The 20,685-nt window shown below is 44.4% G+C and overlaps 1 protein-coding gene across 2 annotated transcripts in view; it reads right to left on the reverse strand.

Annotated features, from left to right (window-relative positions):
* Positions 1-20,685, reverse strand: part of CFTR (CF transmembrane conductance regulator) — a 285,066-nt gene that overhangs the window by 192,266 nt on the left and 72,115 nt on the right. For both annotated transcript variants that reach the window (XM_056573841.1, XM_056573842.1), the window contains 3 exons: positions 17,099-17,345; positions 14,000-14,092; positions 13,069-13,248 (listed from right to left, as the gene is read on the reverse strand). In XM_056573841.1, coding sequence (XP_056429816.1) covers positions 13,069-13,248; positions 14,000-14,092; positions 17,099-17,345 — 520 coding nt within the window. The remainder of the gene's footprint in view (positions 1-13,068; positions 13,249-13,999; positions 14,093-17,098; positions 17,346-20,685) is intronic.

Here is a 20,685-nt window from a genome sequence, read left to right on the forward strand (position 1 = left end):
CAGACTCCAGAATCAGACCCCACCATAATACAGACAACAGAATCAGACCCCACCATAATATAGACCCCAGAATCAGACCCCAGTATCACCGCCTGACATAATATAAACCCCAGAATCAGACCCCAGAATCACTGCCATGCATAATTTGTAGATGACTGTTGTTGGGATCTCTAGATGATACACTGTTATAGGGGGATCTGTGGATGACAAAGTTATGGGGGAGGATTTCTGGATGACGCATTTATGTGGGATCTTAAGATGATACACCTTTGTGGGATATGCAAATCACACACTGTTATCGGGGTTCCTTAGATAACATACATATAGGGGGATCTGTGAATGAAACATTTATGGAGGATCTGTGAATGACACACTTATTGGGGATCTGTGAACGACACACTTATGGGGGAGCTGTGAATGAACACTGTTATTGTTACGCCGAGCGCTCCGGGTCCCCGCTCCTCCCCGGAGCGCTCGCTTCACTCTCCCCGCGGCAGCGCTCCGGTCACGTCCTCTGACCCGGGGCGCTGCGATTCCGCTGCCAGCCGGGATGCGATTCGCGATGCGGGTAGCGCCCGCTCGCGATGCGCACCCCGGCTCCCCTACCTGACTCGCTCTCCGTCTGTTCTGTCCCGGCGCGCGCGGCCCCGCTCCCTAGGGCGCGCGCGCGCCGGGTCTCTGCGATTTAAAGGGCCACTGCGCCGCTGATTGGCGCAGTGGTTCCAATTAGTGTGTTCACCTGTGCACTTCCCTATATCACCTCACTTCCCCTGCACTCCCTTGCCGGATCTTGTTGCCTTAGTGCCAGTGAAAGCGTTCCTTGTGTGTTCCTTGCCTGTGTTTCCAGACCTTCTGCCGTTGCCCCTGACTACGATCCTTGCTGCCTGCCCCGACCTTCTGCTACGTCCGACCTTGCTTTTGCCTACTCCCTTGTACCGCGCCTATCTTCAGCAGCCAGAGTGGTGAGCCGTTGCTAGTGGATACGACCTGGTCACTACCGCCGCAGCAAGACCATCCCGCTTTGCGGCGGGCTCTGGTGAAAACCAGTAGTGGCTTAGAACCGGTCCACTAGCACGGTCCACGCCAATCCCTCTCTGGCACAGAGGATCCACTACCTGCCAGCCGGCATCGTGACAGTAGATCCGGCCATGGATCCCGCTGAAGTTCCTCTGCCAGTTGTCGCTGACCTCACCACGGTGGTCGCCCAGCAGTCACAACAGATAGCGCAACAAGGCCAACAGCTGTCTCAACTGACCGTTATGCTACAACAGTTACTACCACAGCTTCAGCAGTCATCTCCTCCGCCAGCTCCTGCACCTCCTCCGCAGCGAGTGGCCGCTCCTGGGATACGCTTATCCTTGCCGGATAAATTTGATGGGGACTCTAAGTTTTGCCGTGGCTTTCTTTCCCAATGTTCCCTGCATCTGGAGATGATGTCGGACCTGTTTCCCACTGAAAGGTCTAAGGTGGCTTTCGTAGTCAGCCTTCTGTCCGGAAAAGCCCTGTCATGGGCCACACCGCTCTGGGACCGCAATGACCCCGTCACTGCCTCTGTACACTCCTTCTTCTCGGAAATCCGAAGTGTCTTTGAGGAACCTGCCCGAGCCTCTTCTGCTGAGACTGCCCTGTTGAACCTGGTCCAGGGTAATTCTTCCGTTGGCGAGTATGCCGTACAATTCCGTACTCTTGCTTCAGAATTGTCCTGGAATAATGAGGCCCTCTGCGCGACCTTCAAAAAAGGCCTATCCAGCAACATTAAAGATGTTCTGGCCGCACGAGAAATTCCTGCTAATCTACATGAACTTATTCACCTAGCCACTCGCATTGACATGCGTTTTTCCGAAAGGCGTCAGGAACTCCGCCAAGATATGGACTCTGTTCGCACGAGGCGTTTCTTCTCCTCGGCTCCTCTCTCCTCTGGTCCCCTGCAATCTGTTCCTGTGCCTCCCGCCATGGAGGCTATGCAGGTCGACCGGTCTCGCCTGACACCTCAAGAGAGGACACGACGCCGTATGGAGAACCTCTGCCTGTACTGTGCTAGTACCGAACACTTCCTGAGAGATTGTCCTATCCGTCCTCCCCGCCTGGAAAGACGTACGCTGACTCCGCACAAAGGTGAGACAGTCCTTGATGTCTACTCTGCTTCTCCACGTCTTACTGTGCCTGTGCGGATGTCTGCCTCTGCCTTCTCCTTCTCTACAGTGGCCTTCTTGGACTCTGGATCTGCAGGAAATTTTATTTTGGCCTCTCTCGTCAGCAGGTTCAACATCCCGGTGACCAGTCTCGCCAGACCCCTCTACATCAATTGTGTAAATAATGAAAGATTGGACTGTTCCATACGTTTCCGCACGGAGCCCCTTCTTATGAGCATCGGATCTCATCATGAGAGGATTGAACTTTTGGTCCTCCCCAATTGCACCTCGGAAATTCTCCTTGGACTTCCCTGGCTTCAACTTCATTCCCCTACCCTGGATTGGTCCACTGGGGAGATCAAGAGTTGGGGGTCCTCTTGTTCCAAGAACTGTCTAAAACCGGTTCCCAGTAACCCTTGCCGTAACTCTGTGGTTCCTCCAGTAACCGGTCTCCCTAAGGCCTATATGGACTTCGCGGATGTTTTCTGCAAAAAACAAGCTGAGACTCTACCTCCTCACAGGCCTTATGATTGCCCTATCGACCTCCTCCCGGGCACTACTCCACCCCGGGGCAGAATCTATCCTCTCTCTGCCCCAGAGACTCTTGCCATGTCCGAATACGTCCAGGAGAATCTAAAAAAGGGCTTTATCCGTAAATCCTCCTCTCCTGCCGGAGCCGGATTTTTCTTTGTGTCCAAAAAAGATGGCTCCCTACGTCCGTGCATTGACTACCGCGGTCTTAATAAAATCACGGTTAAGAACCGCTACCCCTTACCCCTCATCTCTGAACTCTTTGATCGCCTCCAAGGTGCCCACATCTTCACTAAATTGGACTTAAGAGGCGCCTATAACCTCATCCGCATCAGAGAGGGGGACGAGTGGAAAACGGCATTTAACACCAGAGATGGACACTTTGAGTATCTGGTCATGCCCTTTGGACTGTGCAACGCCCCTGCCGTCTTCCAAGACTTTGTCAATGAAATTTTTCGTGATCTGTTATACTCCTGTGTTGTTGTATATCTGGACGATATCCTAATTTTTTCTGCCAATCTAGAAGAACACCGCCAGCATGTCCGTATGGTTCTTCAGAGACTTCGTGACAACCAACTCTATGCCAAAATTGAGAAATGTCTGTTTGAATGCCAATCTCTTCCTTTTCTAGGATATTTGGTCTCTGGCCAGGGACTACAGATGGATCCAGACAAACTCTCTGCCGTCTTAGATTGGCCACGCCCCTCCGGACTCCGTGCTATCCAACGCTTTTTGGGGTTCGCCAATTATTACAGGCAATTTATTCCACATTTTTCTACCATTGTGGCTCCTATCGTGGCTTTAACCAAAAAAAATGCTGATCCCAAGTCCTGGCCTCCTCAAGCAGAAGACGCCTTTAAACGACTCAAGTCTGCCTTTTCTTCGGCTCCCGTCCTCTCCAGACCTGACCCTTCCAAACCCTTCCTATTGGAGGTTGATGCCTCCTCAGTGGGAGCTGGAGCTGTTCTTCTACAAAAAAATTCTTCCGGGCATGCTGTCACTTGTGGTTTTTTCTCTAGGACCTTCTCTCCAGCGGAGAGGAACTACTCCATCGGGGATCGAGAGCTTCTAGCCATTAAATTAGCACTTGAGGAATGGAGGCATCTGCTGGAGGGATCAAGTTCTCCTGTTATTATCTACACCGACCACAAGAACCTCTCCTACCTCCAGTCTGCCCAACGGCTGAATCCTCGCCAGGCCCGGTGGTCTCTGTTCTTTGCCCGATTTAATTTTGAGATTCACTTTCGTCCTGCCGATAAGAACATTAGGGCCGATGCTCTCTCTCGTTCCTCGGATGCCTCAGAAGTTGAACTCTCTCCGCAACACATCATTCCACCTGACTGCCTGATCTCCACTTCTCCTGCCTCCATCAGGCAGACTCCTCCAGGAAAGACCTTTGTTTCTCCTCGCCAACGCCTCGGAATCCTCAAATGGGGTCACTCCTCCCATCTCGCAGGTCATGCGGGTATCAAGAAATCTGTGCAACTCATCTCCCGCTTCTATTGGTGGCCGACTCTGGAGACGGATGTTGTGGACTTTGTGCGAGCCTGCACTATCTGTGCCCGGGATAAGACTCCTCGCCAGAAGCCCGCTGGTTTTCTTCATCCTCTGCCTGTCCCCGAACAGCCTTGGTCTCTGATTGGTATGGATTTTATTACTGATTTACCCCCTTCCCGTGGCAACACTGTTATTTGGGTGGTCGTTGATCGATTCTCCAAAATGGCACATTTCATCCCTCTTCCTGGTCTTCCTTCTGCGCCTCAGTTGGCTAAACAATTTTTTGTACACATTTTTCGTCTTCACGGGTTGCCTACGCAGATTGTCTCGGATAGAGGCGTCCAATTCGTGTCTAAATTCTGGAGGGCTCTCTGTAAACAACTCAAGATTAAATTAAATTTTTCTTCTGCATATCATCCCCAGTCCAATGGACAAGTAGAAAGGATTAACCAGATCTTGGGTGATTATTTGCGACATTTTGTTTCCTCCCGCCAGGATGACTGGGCAGATCTCCTCCCATGGGCCGAATTCTCGTATAACTTCAGGGTCTCTGAGTCTTCCTCCAAATCCCCATTTTTTGTGGTGTACGGCCGTCACCCTCTTCCCCCCCTCCCTACTCCCTTGCCCTCTGGTCTGCCCGCTGTGGATGAAATTTCTCGTGACCTTTCCATCATATGGAGAGAGACCCAAAATTCTCTCTTACAGGCTTCATCACGCATGAAGAAGTTCGCGGATAAGAAAAGAAGAGCTCCCCCCGTTTTTTCCCCTGGAGACAAGGTATGGCTCTCCGCTAAATATGTCCGCTTCCGTGTCCCTAGCTACAAGTTGGGACCACGCTATCTTGGTCCTTTCAAAATTTTGTGTCAAATTAATCCTGTCTCTTATAAACTTCTTCTTCCTCCCTCTCTTCGTATCCCTAATGCCTTTCACGTCTCTCTTCTCAAACCACTCATCCTCAACCGTTTTTCTCCCAAATCTGTTCCTCCCACTCCTGTTTCCGGCTCCTCGGACATCTTCTCGGTCAAAGAAATTTTAGCTGCCAAAAAGGTCAGAGGGAAAAATTTTTTTTTAGTGGACTGGGAGGGTTGATCCTGGGAACCTGAGGACAACATCCTGGACAAAAGTCTGCTCCTCAGGTTCTCAGGCTCTAAGAAGAGGGGGAGACCCAAGGGGGGGGGTACTGTTACGCCGAGCGCTCCGGGTCCCCGCTCCTCCCCGGAGCGCTCGCTTCACTCTCCCCGCGGCAGCGCTCCGGTCACGTCCTCTGACCCGGGGCGCTGCGATTCCGCTGCCAGCCGGGATGCGATTCGCGATGCGGGTAGCGCCCGCTCGCGATGCGCACCCCGGCTCCCCTACCTGACTCGCTCTCCGTCTGTTCTGTCCCGGCGCGCGCGGCCCCGCTCCCTAGGGCGCGCGCGCGCCGGGTCTCTGCGATTTAAAGGGCCACTGCGCCGCTGATTGGCGCAGTGGTTCCAATTAGTGTGTTCACCTGTGCACTTCCCTATATCACCTCACTTCCCCTGCACTCCCTTGCCGGATCTTGTTGCCTTAGTGCCAGTGAAAGCGTTCCTTGTGTGTTCCTTGCCTGTGTTTCCAGACCTTCTGCCGTTGCCCCTGACTACGATCCTTGCTGCCTGCCCCGACCTTCTGCTACGTCCGACCTTGCTTTTGCCTACTCCCTTGTACCGCGCCTATCTTCAGCAGCCAGAGAGGTGAGCCGTTGCTAGTGGATACGACCTGGTCACTACCGCCGCAGCAAGACCATCCCGCTTTGCGGCGGGCTCTGGTGAAAACCAGTAGTGGCTTAGAACCGGTCCACTAGCACGGTCCACGCCAATCCCTCTCTGGCACAGAGGATCCACTACCTGCCAGCCGGCATCGTGACAGTTATGGGGAGCTGTGAATGACACACTTATGGGGGAGCTGTGAATGACACACTTATGGGAGATCTGTGAATGACACACGTATGGGGGATATGTGAATGACACACTTATGGGGAGCTGTGAAGGACACACTTATGGGGGAGCTTTGAATGAACACTGGTATGGGGAGCTGTGAATGACACTCTTATGGGGGAGCTGCCAACACCTCCACGCTGTGTCATTCAGCCACTATATGGTCTCCTCATGCTGCCAAGACCTCCAAGCTGTGTCATTCAGCCACTATATAAGGGATAGGCAACCTTTTGGTAGTGCTGTGCCCAAAAAAAATTTTGAAGTCACTTGGTGTTCCGTAAATATGGGCGTGATTTTATTATGGGTGTGGCTTACTGTGGGTGGGGTATGTGGAGATGTGGCTTGTCACTGGGTAAGTGTTTTTTTTCCTGAATGTTTCCAATATATTGTCCCTGCTGTAAGGAACTTACAGTGAGGACAATACAAAGAGAGATGATTGCCCACAACAGCCAAAAGTATTTGTTTAGTATGGATAAGCATTTTAATTCAGACCCCAGAATCAGACCCCACCATAAAACAAACCCCAGAATCAGACCCCAGTATCGCCGCCCCACATAATACAGACCCCAGAATTAGACCCCAGTATCACCGTCCTGCATAATACAGACCCCAATATCACCATATCCCCACCCTGCATAATGCAGACCCTAGTATCACCGCCCTTCATAATACAGACCCCAGTATCACCACCCTGCATAATACAGACCCCAGTATCACCGTCCTGCATAATACAGACCCTAGTATCACTGCCCTGCCTAATACAGACCCCAGTATCACAGCCCTGCATAATACAGACCCTAGTATCACCGCCCTTCATAATACAAACCCCAGTATCACAGCCCTGCATAATACAGACCCCAGAATCACCGCCCTGCATAATACAGACCCCAGAATCACCATCCTGCATAATACAATCCCCAGAATCAAACCTCACCATAATACTGACCTCATCATAATACAGACCCCAGAATCAGTCCCCACAATAATACAGACCCCAGAATCACCGCCCACCACAATACAGACCCCAGAATCACCACCCACCATAACACAGACCCCAGAATCACCACCCACCATAATACAGACCCCAGAATCACCACCCACCATAATACAGACCCCAGAATCATCACCTACCATAATACAGACCCCAGAATCAGTCCCCACCATAATACAGACCCCCCCAATCAGACTCCACCATAATACATACCCCAGAATCAGTCCCCACCATAATACAGACCCCAGAATCACCACCCACCATAATACAGACCCCAGAATCACCACCCACCATAATACAGACCTCGGAATCAGACTCCACCATAATACAGACCCCAGAATCACCACGCACCACAATACAGACCTCAGAATCAGACTCCACCATAATAAAGACCCCAGAATCAGACTCCACCATAATACAGACCCCAGAATCAGACCCCACCATAATACAGACCCCAGAATCACCACCCACCATAATACAGACATCAGTCACCACCAACCATAATACAGACCCCAGAATCAGATCCCACCATAATACAGACCCCAGAATCAGAACCCACCATAATACAGACCCCAGAATCGGACCCCACCATAATATAGACCCCCAGAATCAGTCCCCACCATAATACAGACCCCAGAATCAGACTCCACCATAACACAGACCCCAGAATCAGACCCCAGTATCACCGCCCCACATAATACAGACCCCAGAATCAGACCCCAGTATCACCGCCCCACATAATATAAACCCCAGAATCAGACCCAGAATCACTGCCATGCATAATTTGTAGATGACTGTTATTGGGATCTGTAGATGATACACTGTTTTAGGGGGATCTGTGGATGACAAAGTTATGGGGGGATTTCTGGATGATGCATTTATGGGGGATCTTAAGATGATACACCTTTGTGGGATATGCAAATCACACACTGTTATGGGGGTTCCTTAGATAACATACTTATAGGGGGATCTGTGAATGAAACATTTATGGCGGATCTGTGAACAACACACTTATGGGGGAGCTGTGAATGAACACTGTTATGGGGGAGCTTTGAATGACACACTTATGGGGGAGCTGTGAATGACACACTTATTGGGGAGCTGTGAACACTTATGGGAGATCTGTGAATGGCACACTTATGGGGGAGCTGTGAATGACACACTTATGGGGGAATCTGTGAATGAACACTGTTATGGGGAGATGTGAACACTGTTATGGGGAGCTGTGAATGACACACTTATGGGGAGCTGTGAAGGACACACTTATGGGGAAGCTTTGAATGAACACTGGTATGGGGAGCTGTGAATGAACACTGTTATGGGGAGCTGTGAATGACACACTTATGGGGAGCTGTGACTGACACACTTATGGGGGAGCTGTGAATGACACACTTATGGGGGAGCTGTGAATAGCACACTTATGGGGGAGCTGTGAATAACACACTTAAGGGGGATCTGTGAATTATACACTTATGGGGGAGCTGTGAATGAACACTGTTATGGGGAGCTGTGAATGACACACTTATGGGGAGCTGTGAATGACAATTATGGGGGAGCTGTGAATGACACATTTATGGGGGATCTGTGAATAAACACTGTCATGGGGGAGCTGTGCATGAACACTGTTATGAGGGAATCTGTAGATACAAGAGTTATGGGGATCTATAGACTGACAGAGACCAGAGCCTGACTCTGGGGCAGGAAAGCTGCTGTCAGAGCCAGGAGCTGATCTAAGTGTATACAATAAATCAAAAGAGGTAGCGGACCGGCACTTGCTCTATAAGAGGGGTTAAATGCACACAGCCAAAGAACGACCTCTGTGAACCAGCCTATAAATTGGATTCGGCGGTGCGTAGTCCCAGGTACAATGCAAAGAAGTGTAAAATGAAGAAGAAAAGATGACCGCACTCACCATCCAGTAGAAAACTTCTTTACTGTAGATTAGGCATGAAGACAATGTGCAAGGCAAACATTAAAGAGCAGAGGCAGGGGTGATGACGGGACAGTGCTGTTTCGCACGCTTAGCGTGCTTCCACAAGCCGACACCTGGCGTCTCAGAATGCCCAAGCGCATTATATATGGGACGCACCGGAACAAACTCTTTAGAGATGGTTCTGTAGCCTACTTCAGTCTGATGAGCATCAGCAACTCTTCTTCTGAGGTCCTCAGAAATTTATACATGAAACTCTTTCACAAACATGTTTTTTAAATAAAACAGGTTGTCCACTTATACCAGATTATTATCTCATTGATTTAAAACGCCTGACTTATCTTCAAATTATGTACTCATCCTAATGGTTCACATACTTTTGCCACCCAAAGATATGTGATATTGCATAGTTTTCTTCAACAAATAAATGCGTGAGTCATATTTATGACTCATTTGTTCGATTTGATTCTCTTTATCTACTTTTAGAACTTGTAGTGTAGTTTTAGGTTAAAAAATTATGCAGAAATATCAAACATTTTGAAGGGTTCACAAACTTAGTACCAATGCAGATATATTCTTAAAAAGTTCAGGCAGTTTCAGGCCTTAATATGTAATTATAAAAACTTGACAACTTATATATATATCTTGGAGTTTATGAGCAAATATATAGCAATATATTTCACTGTCAGCAAGCATAAATTATGAATAAACTCTGGAATCCTGATAACAGTACATTGGCAGAAGTTTAATAAAATGACACATTAGTATGCTGTGAAATACTTGTAAGACATTAGATAATTTTGATACACATGAACTCTGGAAATAGGGACTAAACAAGCAATCTGTATACAGGCAAGACTATGTATACTTCCTATCTTTAGTGACATGTCAAAAAAATTATAAGCCGAGAAACTGGTACACTGAAAGTCTAGTCCAGATAGTCCAGCGCTGCCAAGTGCAGTGCAATACATTTTTTATTAAAGAGTTCCTGTCATCAAACCATATTTTCTAAACTAACTAAGATTAAATTCCTTAACTACCGCAAACACCCCTTCTGCCCTTAAAAAAAATTTCTGAGTTTTAAAAAGCTCTGTATCATACCTTTCCCCTTGCTCATATTGTCTGAGCTCCTGGCAGGAGGAAGTGGGCATTCCCCAGCAGGTAGCCTAAACCAATGATGAGACTGGAGATGTGTCTCATGGCCATGTAGCTAACCTGTAGCCACAGATCATAACGCTTGGATGGAGGACAATAAACAAAAAAGCATAAGGTATAAGAGTAGTAGGAATCAGTAGAGGCACATTAACAAAGGCGTATTTAGGGGGAAAAGGTGTTTTCAAAAGCTGAATATGCCATCTTTCAAGACTCATCTGCCAACTGTGTAATAAATGAGTGAACATAGGTTACGTTTTTGAAGTATAAGTGTATATATCTTTTTTAATCTATAGCACACTACAGCCTGCAGCTGGGGACAGGACAATATGACAATGCAATCACATGCAAAGTATCTAGACATGCATTTCAATTAAGTAAATTGTGTCATGTTTGTTAAGCAGGCGGACAAGAAACTGTGTAAATTAGACCATGAAATTCCTTTGCATATGAGTAAGGTATTGTAAAAGATAGAAACAGAACTTAGCAACAGAAAACCCTTGAAAATAACACTGCATCATTATTAACATAAGCTAGTCTTTTTAGGAGCCAAGAATTAAAGGGGTTGTCCAGGAACTAATTTTTATGTGAAAATGTTGCAATTTTCATAAAACAATATGTACTCACCTACCCCAATTCCTCACTGCTGCCATTCTGATTGTATCAGTTCCTGCTGCTTAGCACCTTTTGGTTTCGGTCTTGACAGGAGGTAGTGGCTGCTCAATCAATCACTGGCCCCAGCAATGACCTGTCTCAGCCACTGATTGCCTAAGTAGCCACATCTTTGGGTTAAGACTGAGACTGAACATTGGAGCCAAGCAATGTCAGAATGGCAGCAGTGAATCAACTTTAAAAAGCTACCTCTGTGAAGACAAATCATCTCAGATTATGAATGCAATTATGGGTGGTCATCTCAAAAAGGTTTTACTGTATATGTTCTTAGAGATATGATATTGCAGTGGGTTGTAGATCATTGCAGTCTGTAGTCTAAGTAAAATATTCAGCAATCTAAACAGGTCTTCTAGTTCAACCAGATGACAGAAAGTGTACTAAGCATTATACTATGTACGTGAAGAAAAAAAAAAGGTTTCTCAAAAGATTGGCTGGCCTTGAGGTTTGTATTCTAACAAGGAATCATTTAATTAGACATCTCCTAAAGGGGTCTTATTTTCTACAATTCGAAATTGTTTTCCCCAATAATTGAACAACTTGAATGATGTTCCCCTATGCCTCATGTCTCATGAGATTTTAGAGTTGGAAGTATGATTGATATGAAAGTAAAAAAAAAAAAACTGAATAATAAACATAAAGCAGAATCAAACCAGCTGTAAACAATTACAAGATGTCTGTACTTTTGCTTATTTTTTCTTGTAAGAACAACAGAATTTTTGTCCATGGCTTGGTAGTAGGGCTTAGTGCCATTTGTGCAATCTGAATATCCACTTGCTGTAGCAATTTCAAAATGCTCTGCAGACCATGGTCTGTTAAATAATCCCAGTAAAAACACAATGGCCCTGATTTACTATTGTAAACCTGACATGTTTTGTCAGGTTGTGCGCCAGATTTTGCGACATAATTGAAAAAAAACCAACTTACTCTACATTTTACTGAGAAAAACTGAAAAATGGGTGTGACTGCCAAAAAGGGGCGTGTTGTTGATATTTTCACAAAAACCAAACATATTTACTAAGGTGTCCACATAAAGAGTGGTGGATTTGATCTGAGGAAAACCAAACAGATCATAGCATGTGTAAAAAAAAACAAAATGTAGGGAAACCTTAAACCTATAAATACCTTGGAAAAAGTAGGGAATTAAAACTGACAAAGAAAACTACACTCCATTCTTAGTAAATAGGGCCAATGTCCTGGTTTTAAATCTCAAAATAAAGTCAATTTATCATAATTTGGATTAAATTATATAATCCTTTTTCATATTTATAATTTAAGACAGGTTAGTTCCGTTGAAAGATTAGTGGTAAATGGAACACGTGCTTGTATAGCAGGTGAAATAGGTCATACTGGAAGGTAAAAAATACAGTGTGAGAAAAATCTCTGAACTGTCATTTGTCACAGCATTAGCAGTTAGTGCCTAGCAATGTAATAAATGACTCCACATATCACCCTTCAAAATCATATTCCCAGATGTCACTTCAGTAGATAATCTGAGGATTGACTACCGCTCACATGCAGAAAGTGGCTGTAATTCTTTAGTTAATTAGTAAACAGCAACCTTGATCAAAGCTATGAGCTCAGAAATGCAGGGAAGGTGTTACATGTATCATTTTGCTGCCAGCCTTATCACTGGTTTCCCTTCAGAGGTCAGCAGCAAGACAGGGGTTTTGACGGTAGAGTAAATCATAAATCATTCTAGATAACGATTCTGCGTAATTCTTAGATGTCATAAAATATCGCACCACATCACATGTACATACAAATTAGTTCAGACTCTTGTGTGAAATGTCCTGTAGTAAATAGTCTGGGCTTCGGAAAGAGACCATTACTGAGCAGAAAGAATTGCAACAGTTTGTTACCTTTAACAATCAACTGTTGGAAGCCAGTGATATCCCTTTAAAAAGGTATTAATCCAAAATTCCCACTAGCATTTTTTGCTACCACATTTTATAACTTTTTTTTATATATATATATAAAGACAGGGGACGTTGTTAAAGATTTGAATTGGGGTCGATATGCTGCCTGACTGTGGAATATATTTGCACTATATAGGCATACTAGATGCTTATGGGTACAGTACTGTATACATCTGTATAGGTTTTATAGTATACATAGATGTTTGACTTAAGCCAAGAAAACAATGTAAACAGACAGAATTAGCTTTTCGTGCTCAATAAAATAAAAATGTTATGTAATGAAGCTGAATACCTTTCCAGATCCTGTAGAACCTGCAATTGCCAGCAGCTGTCCCTTGTCTAGACTAAAACTGATGTTAGAAAGCACAGCAGTCATATGCAATGAGAAGTTGCTGAAAAACAGGTTGGGGTCTTCCTTAGAAGCACTGCCTCCATTTTCAAGCATAGCTTTTCCAAAAGCTTCTCCAATTCCCTGTGTGAAAATAATGAAGGTAACAATAATGTTAATGGTGGCAGTGGATTTTTTTGTGAAAAAGCCATATTTCTACCTATAATACCTTGCATGATTTTTCTTTACATTGCATTTTAAAAGTAAGAAATAGTTCAGCTGAAGCAGCACTACAACCCTAATAATAATAAACTGTCACAGTAACAATCAGCTCATCACTGCTTTATGACAATGACAACTAAAGGAATATTTTTTTTAATTAAATGTTTATGGGGGAAAATAAACATTAAAGTGAATCTGTCATAAGGGAAGTGAGTTGAACCATACTTTAGATCTGAATCATGCCGCTTGCAAGATGGAGATAAATGATGTTCTATGCTCTGGTTGCTGCAGATAAGGAGCTCTTCTTCAGTGTAAGGAGCTCCCTTCATTAAGAGCTTTCCTGCCTCTTTTCACAGCTATGATTGATAGCACTAGCTGTCTTTTTATTAGAGCTGTCAATTATACACATAAGGTATGGCCAAGAAAGCTCTAAATGCACTGCAAAAGTAGAGCATTGCTCTTTGACACTTGCAGTTGTGGCAGCCAGGGCATAGAGCAGTGTTTATGTATTTCATGCAAGCTGCACGACCAAAACCTAAGGTATGATTCCACTCTCCTCCCCAATGTCTTTATGAGTTTTGGTAGCTTCACAGAATTCCTTGTAGAAACTGCCATAAAATGTAGAAAAAACATCAAGTGTAATCATGTTAGCACAAATAAAAAACATACAGACCTCATCCCAGGAAGCAGTTACATTTTCCATTGCCACATCAGTGGTTGTCAGATTGTACTCCAGTGACTTATATTCATCTTTTTGTAAGAAATCCTGTTAAATATGTTAAAATACATAATTACCATCTATGTTTTATATCCACCTTAAAGGAAACATATATGAACATCAACAAACAACATGTCATCCAAAAAAAAAACTGTACTGTTAGTATTGACAGATCATTGCTTTACTGGGAGGTCACACATTAGAATGGGTTTTGAGAATTTCAGATTAAGTATTATTTTAGCATAGTAGAAACAAAATTCACATCAGCTATGACCTAAAGGAGGAGGAATAAGGATGAATTCACACAGAACAGATTTGCTAAAGCAATTTATGTAACTGTGCTATTCATCTGAATAGGGCTTATAGAATTCTACATTCAAATAACAACTCTATTTGGATGAGTGGAACCAACATTTAGGGGCAGAGATTTTAGCAAATCTGCCATACGTGAATTTACCTGAACAGAGGAACAGCATGAGACAGAGTTCCAAAAAGATGCTCAAGAATTGTTATTTTAAGAAGAATGCGAGCATTGACCAAATAGCCTAAATCACCTGGCATACACTACCAGACAGCTATGGCTTTTTAAAGAGTTTGTCAAGGGATCAGAAAAGGTCCCTGGAAGTCTGAGAAGTATGCTGTTCCAAGACGAGAGGGGGCGGGTGCTTGTCTCAATCATCAAGCCCAGGCACGATGTCTAATAGATGCATGATTTTTCCCCAACATTTGTAACATTATGCAGCCAATGGACGTTGTGTGCCTGTAGTTTCCCCCACACGTTTGATTTGGACAAGCACCGGTCTATTCCCATCTCAGAACAGTATACTTTTGAGACTACCAAGAAGAGGAAATGGAGCGCCGGGAAGAAGACTTCTAGTTCTCTATTACCCAAGATCATTATAGAAACAATGTTGTTTTAGGTGGGAAACCTCTTTAAATAAGTTATTCCAGAACATTACTGAATACTTTTGTATCATGCTGCTACATATTTTGTTGAGACAGGCATTATGGAGATGGGACAATTACCATTAGTAAAAATCTGTGTCCAAATCTATGTGCTCTAAACAAAGTGGAGAAATCAGCTTACTTCTGTCACAGAGGAAGTAGGGCATAAAGCAGGCATTGGTCATATTGACATGTCAATATCTGTTCACAATAGAAGCCTTCATAGTATTGCAGAATACTCTATTTACTTTTTTTTACTATCCTACAGTTTTTTCACATTTGTATTATTGTTATTAACATTCTATATATGGTACAGAGCCTTGAAAAATCTTTACCTGAGCATATATATAAAACTCAGTATTAAGTCAGTATAAAGTAATTTCAACAGGTTCATAAACACAAATACCATTGTGTAAATGTATAGGTTTATTATCTTCTCCTTTAGGTTTCAGTATTTTTTTTTCTTTTGTAAACAATAGTTTTTGAAAGTGAGCAGTTCATCCTGCAAGAAGTCCTTCCTTTGTAGGACTGGTGTGCAGTGTGTATAGCACTGTGCACGTCTACCTTATGAGCTAAATTCTGGAGAACACAAAATGCTGTTACTCTCTCCTTAGACTGGCCTCTGCATTGTGATCCTCTGTTCACTGCAAGAGAGATAACTTTCTGGTGTCTGTGGGCAGAGGATCTACAGTAACAATGTAATACTGTATATCTGAGGAGACACCTAGAATTCAGTTTGTTAAAGGCTGGATTGGAAATTTAAGAGACTACCCTATCAGCTACAAGAGGAGGATGGAGATTGATCTTGCCAATGGACACCCTCTGCAGCAGCGACGTGCACAGACATTTGGGAGGGCAGGAGCTCAAGTAATTAAAAAAAGGGCACATTTCATTATAAAAAAAAGTTAGTAAAAACCTTACATATGTTATTTGGGAAACTCCAGTACATAAGTACTTATCCCCTATCCACATTTATTTACACTTTTTAAAAATGTTTAGTTTTTTTTCACTTTTTTGGCCCACAACCTCCAGTATGCAGGGTATCAATGCACTACAAACCCCAGTATGTAAAGGGACAAAGCACTACAACCTCCAGTATGTAAAGTGGCAATGCATTACAAGCTTACAATCTCCTACAGAGTCTTTAATGCCTTCTTGTCTTGAGTGCTGGAGGTTGTGAGCTTGTAATGCATTGTCACTTTACATACTGGGGGTTGTAGTGTGTTGTCCCTTTCCATATTAGAGTCTGTACTACAGGCTCTAAATGTCACTTTACACATGCAGGTTTGTTGCGCTGCTGTGACTTTGGCAGCGCTGTTAAGATATGTATATATATATATATATATATATATATATATATATATATATATTTGATTTTTTTTTTTTTTTTTTAAAGGGGGCATTAAAGGGGCAGGTGCACATCCCTGCTACTTTAAAACAGCTATTAACAGCATTTCAGGATTTTTGGTGTGCAAGTGATTCAGGGAATAATCCCTTTAATCTGCCATGCTCATTCCCAGTGTTTTAATCTTATTGTTAAATGGTCAGTTTCATTAAAACTAATTTTTGCTATTGCACTCCTTATGGTAAGTAAAAAATCTTTCTAATGTACTTTGTTTAAAAAAAAAATGAAGTTTTCTATGTTTTAATTGTGTTTAAAAAAGATGCCACTAGGTGTCTCCCTACTTGTCCAGAGCACATCCCCCCCCCCACCCCCCAACTCTTGCACAGACTTTGGACTCCTGCTGGCCTGGCATAAGTCCAAAATCAGGAAACGCAGTCTGGAGTGCTGAGGGGTGTGTGTGTAGCCTTAGCCAATCATTTCTCATCTCACACTGAACTGCTCTGGGCTGTGTGTAGAAGTGTGAGGGAGGAAGTTCTCCACGGTATGGCTTCAGATGATGTCACGCCTGCTTGGTAACGCCCATTCCCAGTCTGTGAATATGACTGAGACTGAGCAGAAAATATAGAGCAATATCAAGGTAGAACACTAAAAAATACTAAAAATAAAGGAAGGGGTGGCTTATCATGATGGGGCAATGAACTGGGAGGATTATAAAATTTAACAAGATCATAAGTGGTACTCTTTAAGCACACAGCCAAGCATACCTGTATTTTATTTATAACTCCAAGAGAGTCGTACCAGGTCTGCACAGCCCAGGGGAATTGGCGTGTAACAGTCATACGTAGAACAATGCAAAATGAAATGGTGGTGAAGATCTTTCGGACAGAAATCCCATCAGTTAGCAAATGAGGAAGTATGGAAAGAAACACCACAAAGAAGCCAGAGAAGAAAAAGGCTGAGCTGTTAAAATATCTCACATAAGCAGCTTTTCTGGTGAGCTTCAGTTCAGTCCTGTTGGAAAACAAGTAAAGCCAAGTTGTGAGTTTCAGGCTCACATTAAAATCGATACATTATATTCAGAAACTTTTCAACAGAATCACACTTTGCAGCCAATTACAAATATCTGCAGATATATTTAGCTGTGCTTGACGCTGATCCCAACACTGTTTACCTTTTTTATATCAGTAGCACTGTTTCTGAGTTACTACAATTCTTATATGTAAATTTATTTCTATGGTGCACTGGGGCATTTCATACCCTCTTTGTGCACGCCCACTCACATCGACCCTGTGCTACACTCACTTCCTAAATATTTTGTTATATGTCTATAGCATGTAGACTATACGTGATGTGATATCACCAGATGACCACCGTTGGAAAACCGCTCCACTCCCCACTTCTGGGTGTAGCAGGGAAGCAGTGCATGTACACTGGTTATATGGGCCGTACGTGTGTGTGTGTGTTTTCCTACTAATGGTTAGTATAAAAAAAAAAGGCACTTTTCTGCATGAAATATTAATGATGATACAAAGACTTTCACAGTACCATCTCTCTTGTACTTGAAAAAGGTTATCATAGAGCTTCTGTGTATGTCTGAGGGTATCAACAAACTACTGGAAACCAAAACTGATTGGTTTTGCCCATGACAACCAAACACAACTAAGCTATTACTTTAACAGAGTTTAAGATATTAAAGATGAGCTGTGATTGGTTGTTATGGGCAAAACTAGATGGTTTTGCTTTCAGGCAGATTGATAAATATGAGCTATTATATATGCAATACAATACATATATATATATATATATATATATATACATATATATATATATATATATGCAAATCATAAAATGTTGCAGTATCTGGTAATACCTTTTTTATTGGACTAACAGAATTTTGTAGAGACAAGCTTTCGGGATTCCCTTGATCAAGTCCCTTGATGAAGGGAGGAATCCCGAAAGCTTGTCTCTACAAAATTCTGTTAGTCCAATAAAAAAGGTATTACAAGATACTGCAACAGTTTATGATTTGCATCTACATCTCTGGACTAATACGGCTACTCAAATTTACTATACATATATATATATATATATATATATATATATATATATTTATATATACAGTCATGGCCGTAAATGTGGGCACCCCTGACATTTTTCTGGAAAATGAAGTATTTCTCACAGAAAAGGATTGCAGTGACACATGTTTTGCAATACACATGTTTATTCCCTTTGTGTGTATTGGAACTATACTTCCTATAACCATCATTAATCTTCTTACACCTCTCAGCCGGAATGTTGGACCACTCTTCCTTTGCAAACTGCACCAGGTCTCTCTCATTAGAAGGGCACCTTTTCCCAACAGCAATTTTAAGATCTCTCCACAGGTGTTCAAGGGGATTTAGATCTGGACTCATTGCTGGCCATTTCAGAACTCTCCAGCGCTTTGTTGCCATCCATTTCTCGATGGTTATTGATGTATGTTTGGGGTCATTGTCCTGCTGGAAGACCCGAGATCTCGGACGAAAACCCAGCTTTCTGACACTGGGCTGTACAGTGCGATCCAAAATTCATTGATAATCCTCAGATTTCATGATGCCTTGTACACATTCAAGGCATCCAGTGCCAGAGGCAGAAAAACAACCCCAAAATATAATTGACCCTCCACCATATTTCACTGTAGGTACTGGGTTCTTTTCTTTGTAGGCCTCATTCTGTTTTCGGTAAACAGTAGAATGATGTGCTTTACTAAAAAGCTCTATTTTGGTCTCATCTGTCCACGAGACATTTTCCCAAAAGGATTTTGGCTTACACATGTTCATTTTGGCAAAATGTAGTCTTGCTTTTTCATGTCTCTGTGTCAGCAGTGGGGTCCTCCTGGGTCTCCTGCCATAGCGTTTCATTTAAATCTCGACGGATAGTTTGTGCTGACACTGGTGCTCCCTGAGCCTGCAGGCCAGCTTGAATATCTTTGGAACTTGTTTGGGGCTGCTTATCCACCATCCGGACTATCCTGCGTTGACACCTTTCATCAATTTTTCTATTCCATTCACGCCCAGGGAGATTAGCTACAGTGCTATGGGTTGCAAACTTCTTGATATTGTTGCACACTGTGGACGAAAGGCAAATATAGATCTCTGGAGATGGACTTGCAACCTTGAGATTGTTGATATTTTTCCACAATTTTGGTTCTCAAGTCCTCAGACAGTTCTCTTCTCCTCTTTCTGTTGTCCATGCTTAGTGTGGCACACACAAACAATGCAAAGACTAAGTGAACTTCTCTCCTTTTTATCTGCTTTCAGGTGTGAATTTGATATTGCCCACACCTGTTACTTGCCCCAGGGGAGTTTAAAGGAGCATCACATGTATGAAACAATACATTTTTCCACAACTTTGAAAGGTTGACAATAATTTTGTCCAGACCATTTTTGGAGTTTGATGTAACATACCGTATTTATCGGCGTATAACACGCACTTTTTAGGCTAAAATTTTTAGCCTAAAGTCTATGTGAGTGTTATACGCCGATAAGCCACTGCAGTTCAATGATTTAAAGCGGGCAATTTAAATCAATGAACTGCAGCGGCTTTGCAGGTGCAGAGACAGCCAGCGGTGCCGGCTTTTCTGCCCCTGCCTGCCCTGGGGTCTAGAGCCCTGCTGCCGGCCCTTCTCTCCCCCTGGCTATCGGCGCCGCTGCCCATTCTCTCCCCCTGACTATCAGTGCCGGCGCCCCATTGCCGGCGCCGATAGCCAGGGGGAGAGAAGCGGCGCCGGAAATGGGGCAGCGGCGCCAACAGCCAGGGGAAAAGAAGGGGCAGCGGCACCCATTTCCGGCGCCGCTGCCCCGTTGCCTCCCCCCATCCCCGGTTGCATAATTACCTGTTGCCGGGCTCAGTCTGCGCTGCTTCAGGCCTCCGGTGTGCGTCCCCTGCGTCGTTGCTATGCGCTGCACGGCGCGGCGCATGATGTCAGTGCGCCGCGCCGTGCAGTGCATAGCAACGACGCAGGGGACGCACACCGGAGGCCTGAAACAGCGCGGACCCGACCCCGGCAACAGGTAATTATGTAACCGGGGATGGGGGGAGGCAACGGGGCAGCGGCGCCGGAAATGGGTGCCGCTGCCCCTTCTCTCCCCCTGGCTGTCGGCGCCGCTGCCCCATTGCCGGCGCCGCTTCTCTCCCCCTGGCTATCGGCGCCGGCAATGGGGCGCCGGCACCGATAGTCAGGGGGAGAGAACGGGTAGCGGCGCAGATAGCCAGTGGGAGAGAAGGGCCGGCAGCAGGGCTCTAGACCCCAGGAAAGGCAGGGAGAGAGAAGCGGGCAGCGACGGCCTCTCTCTCCCTGCCTTTCCTGGGG

Source organism: Hyla sarda, chromosome 4 (assembly GCF_029499605.1).
Source record: "Hyla sarda isolate aHylSar1 chromosome 4, aHylSar1.hap1, whole genome shotgun sequence".
Lineage (NCBI taxonomy): Eukaryota > Metazoa > Chordata > Amphibia > Anura > Hylidae > Hyla > Hyla sarda.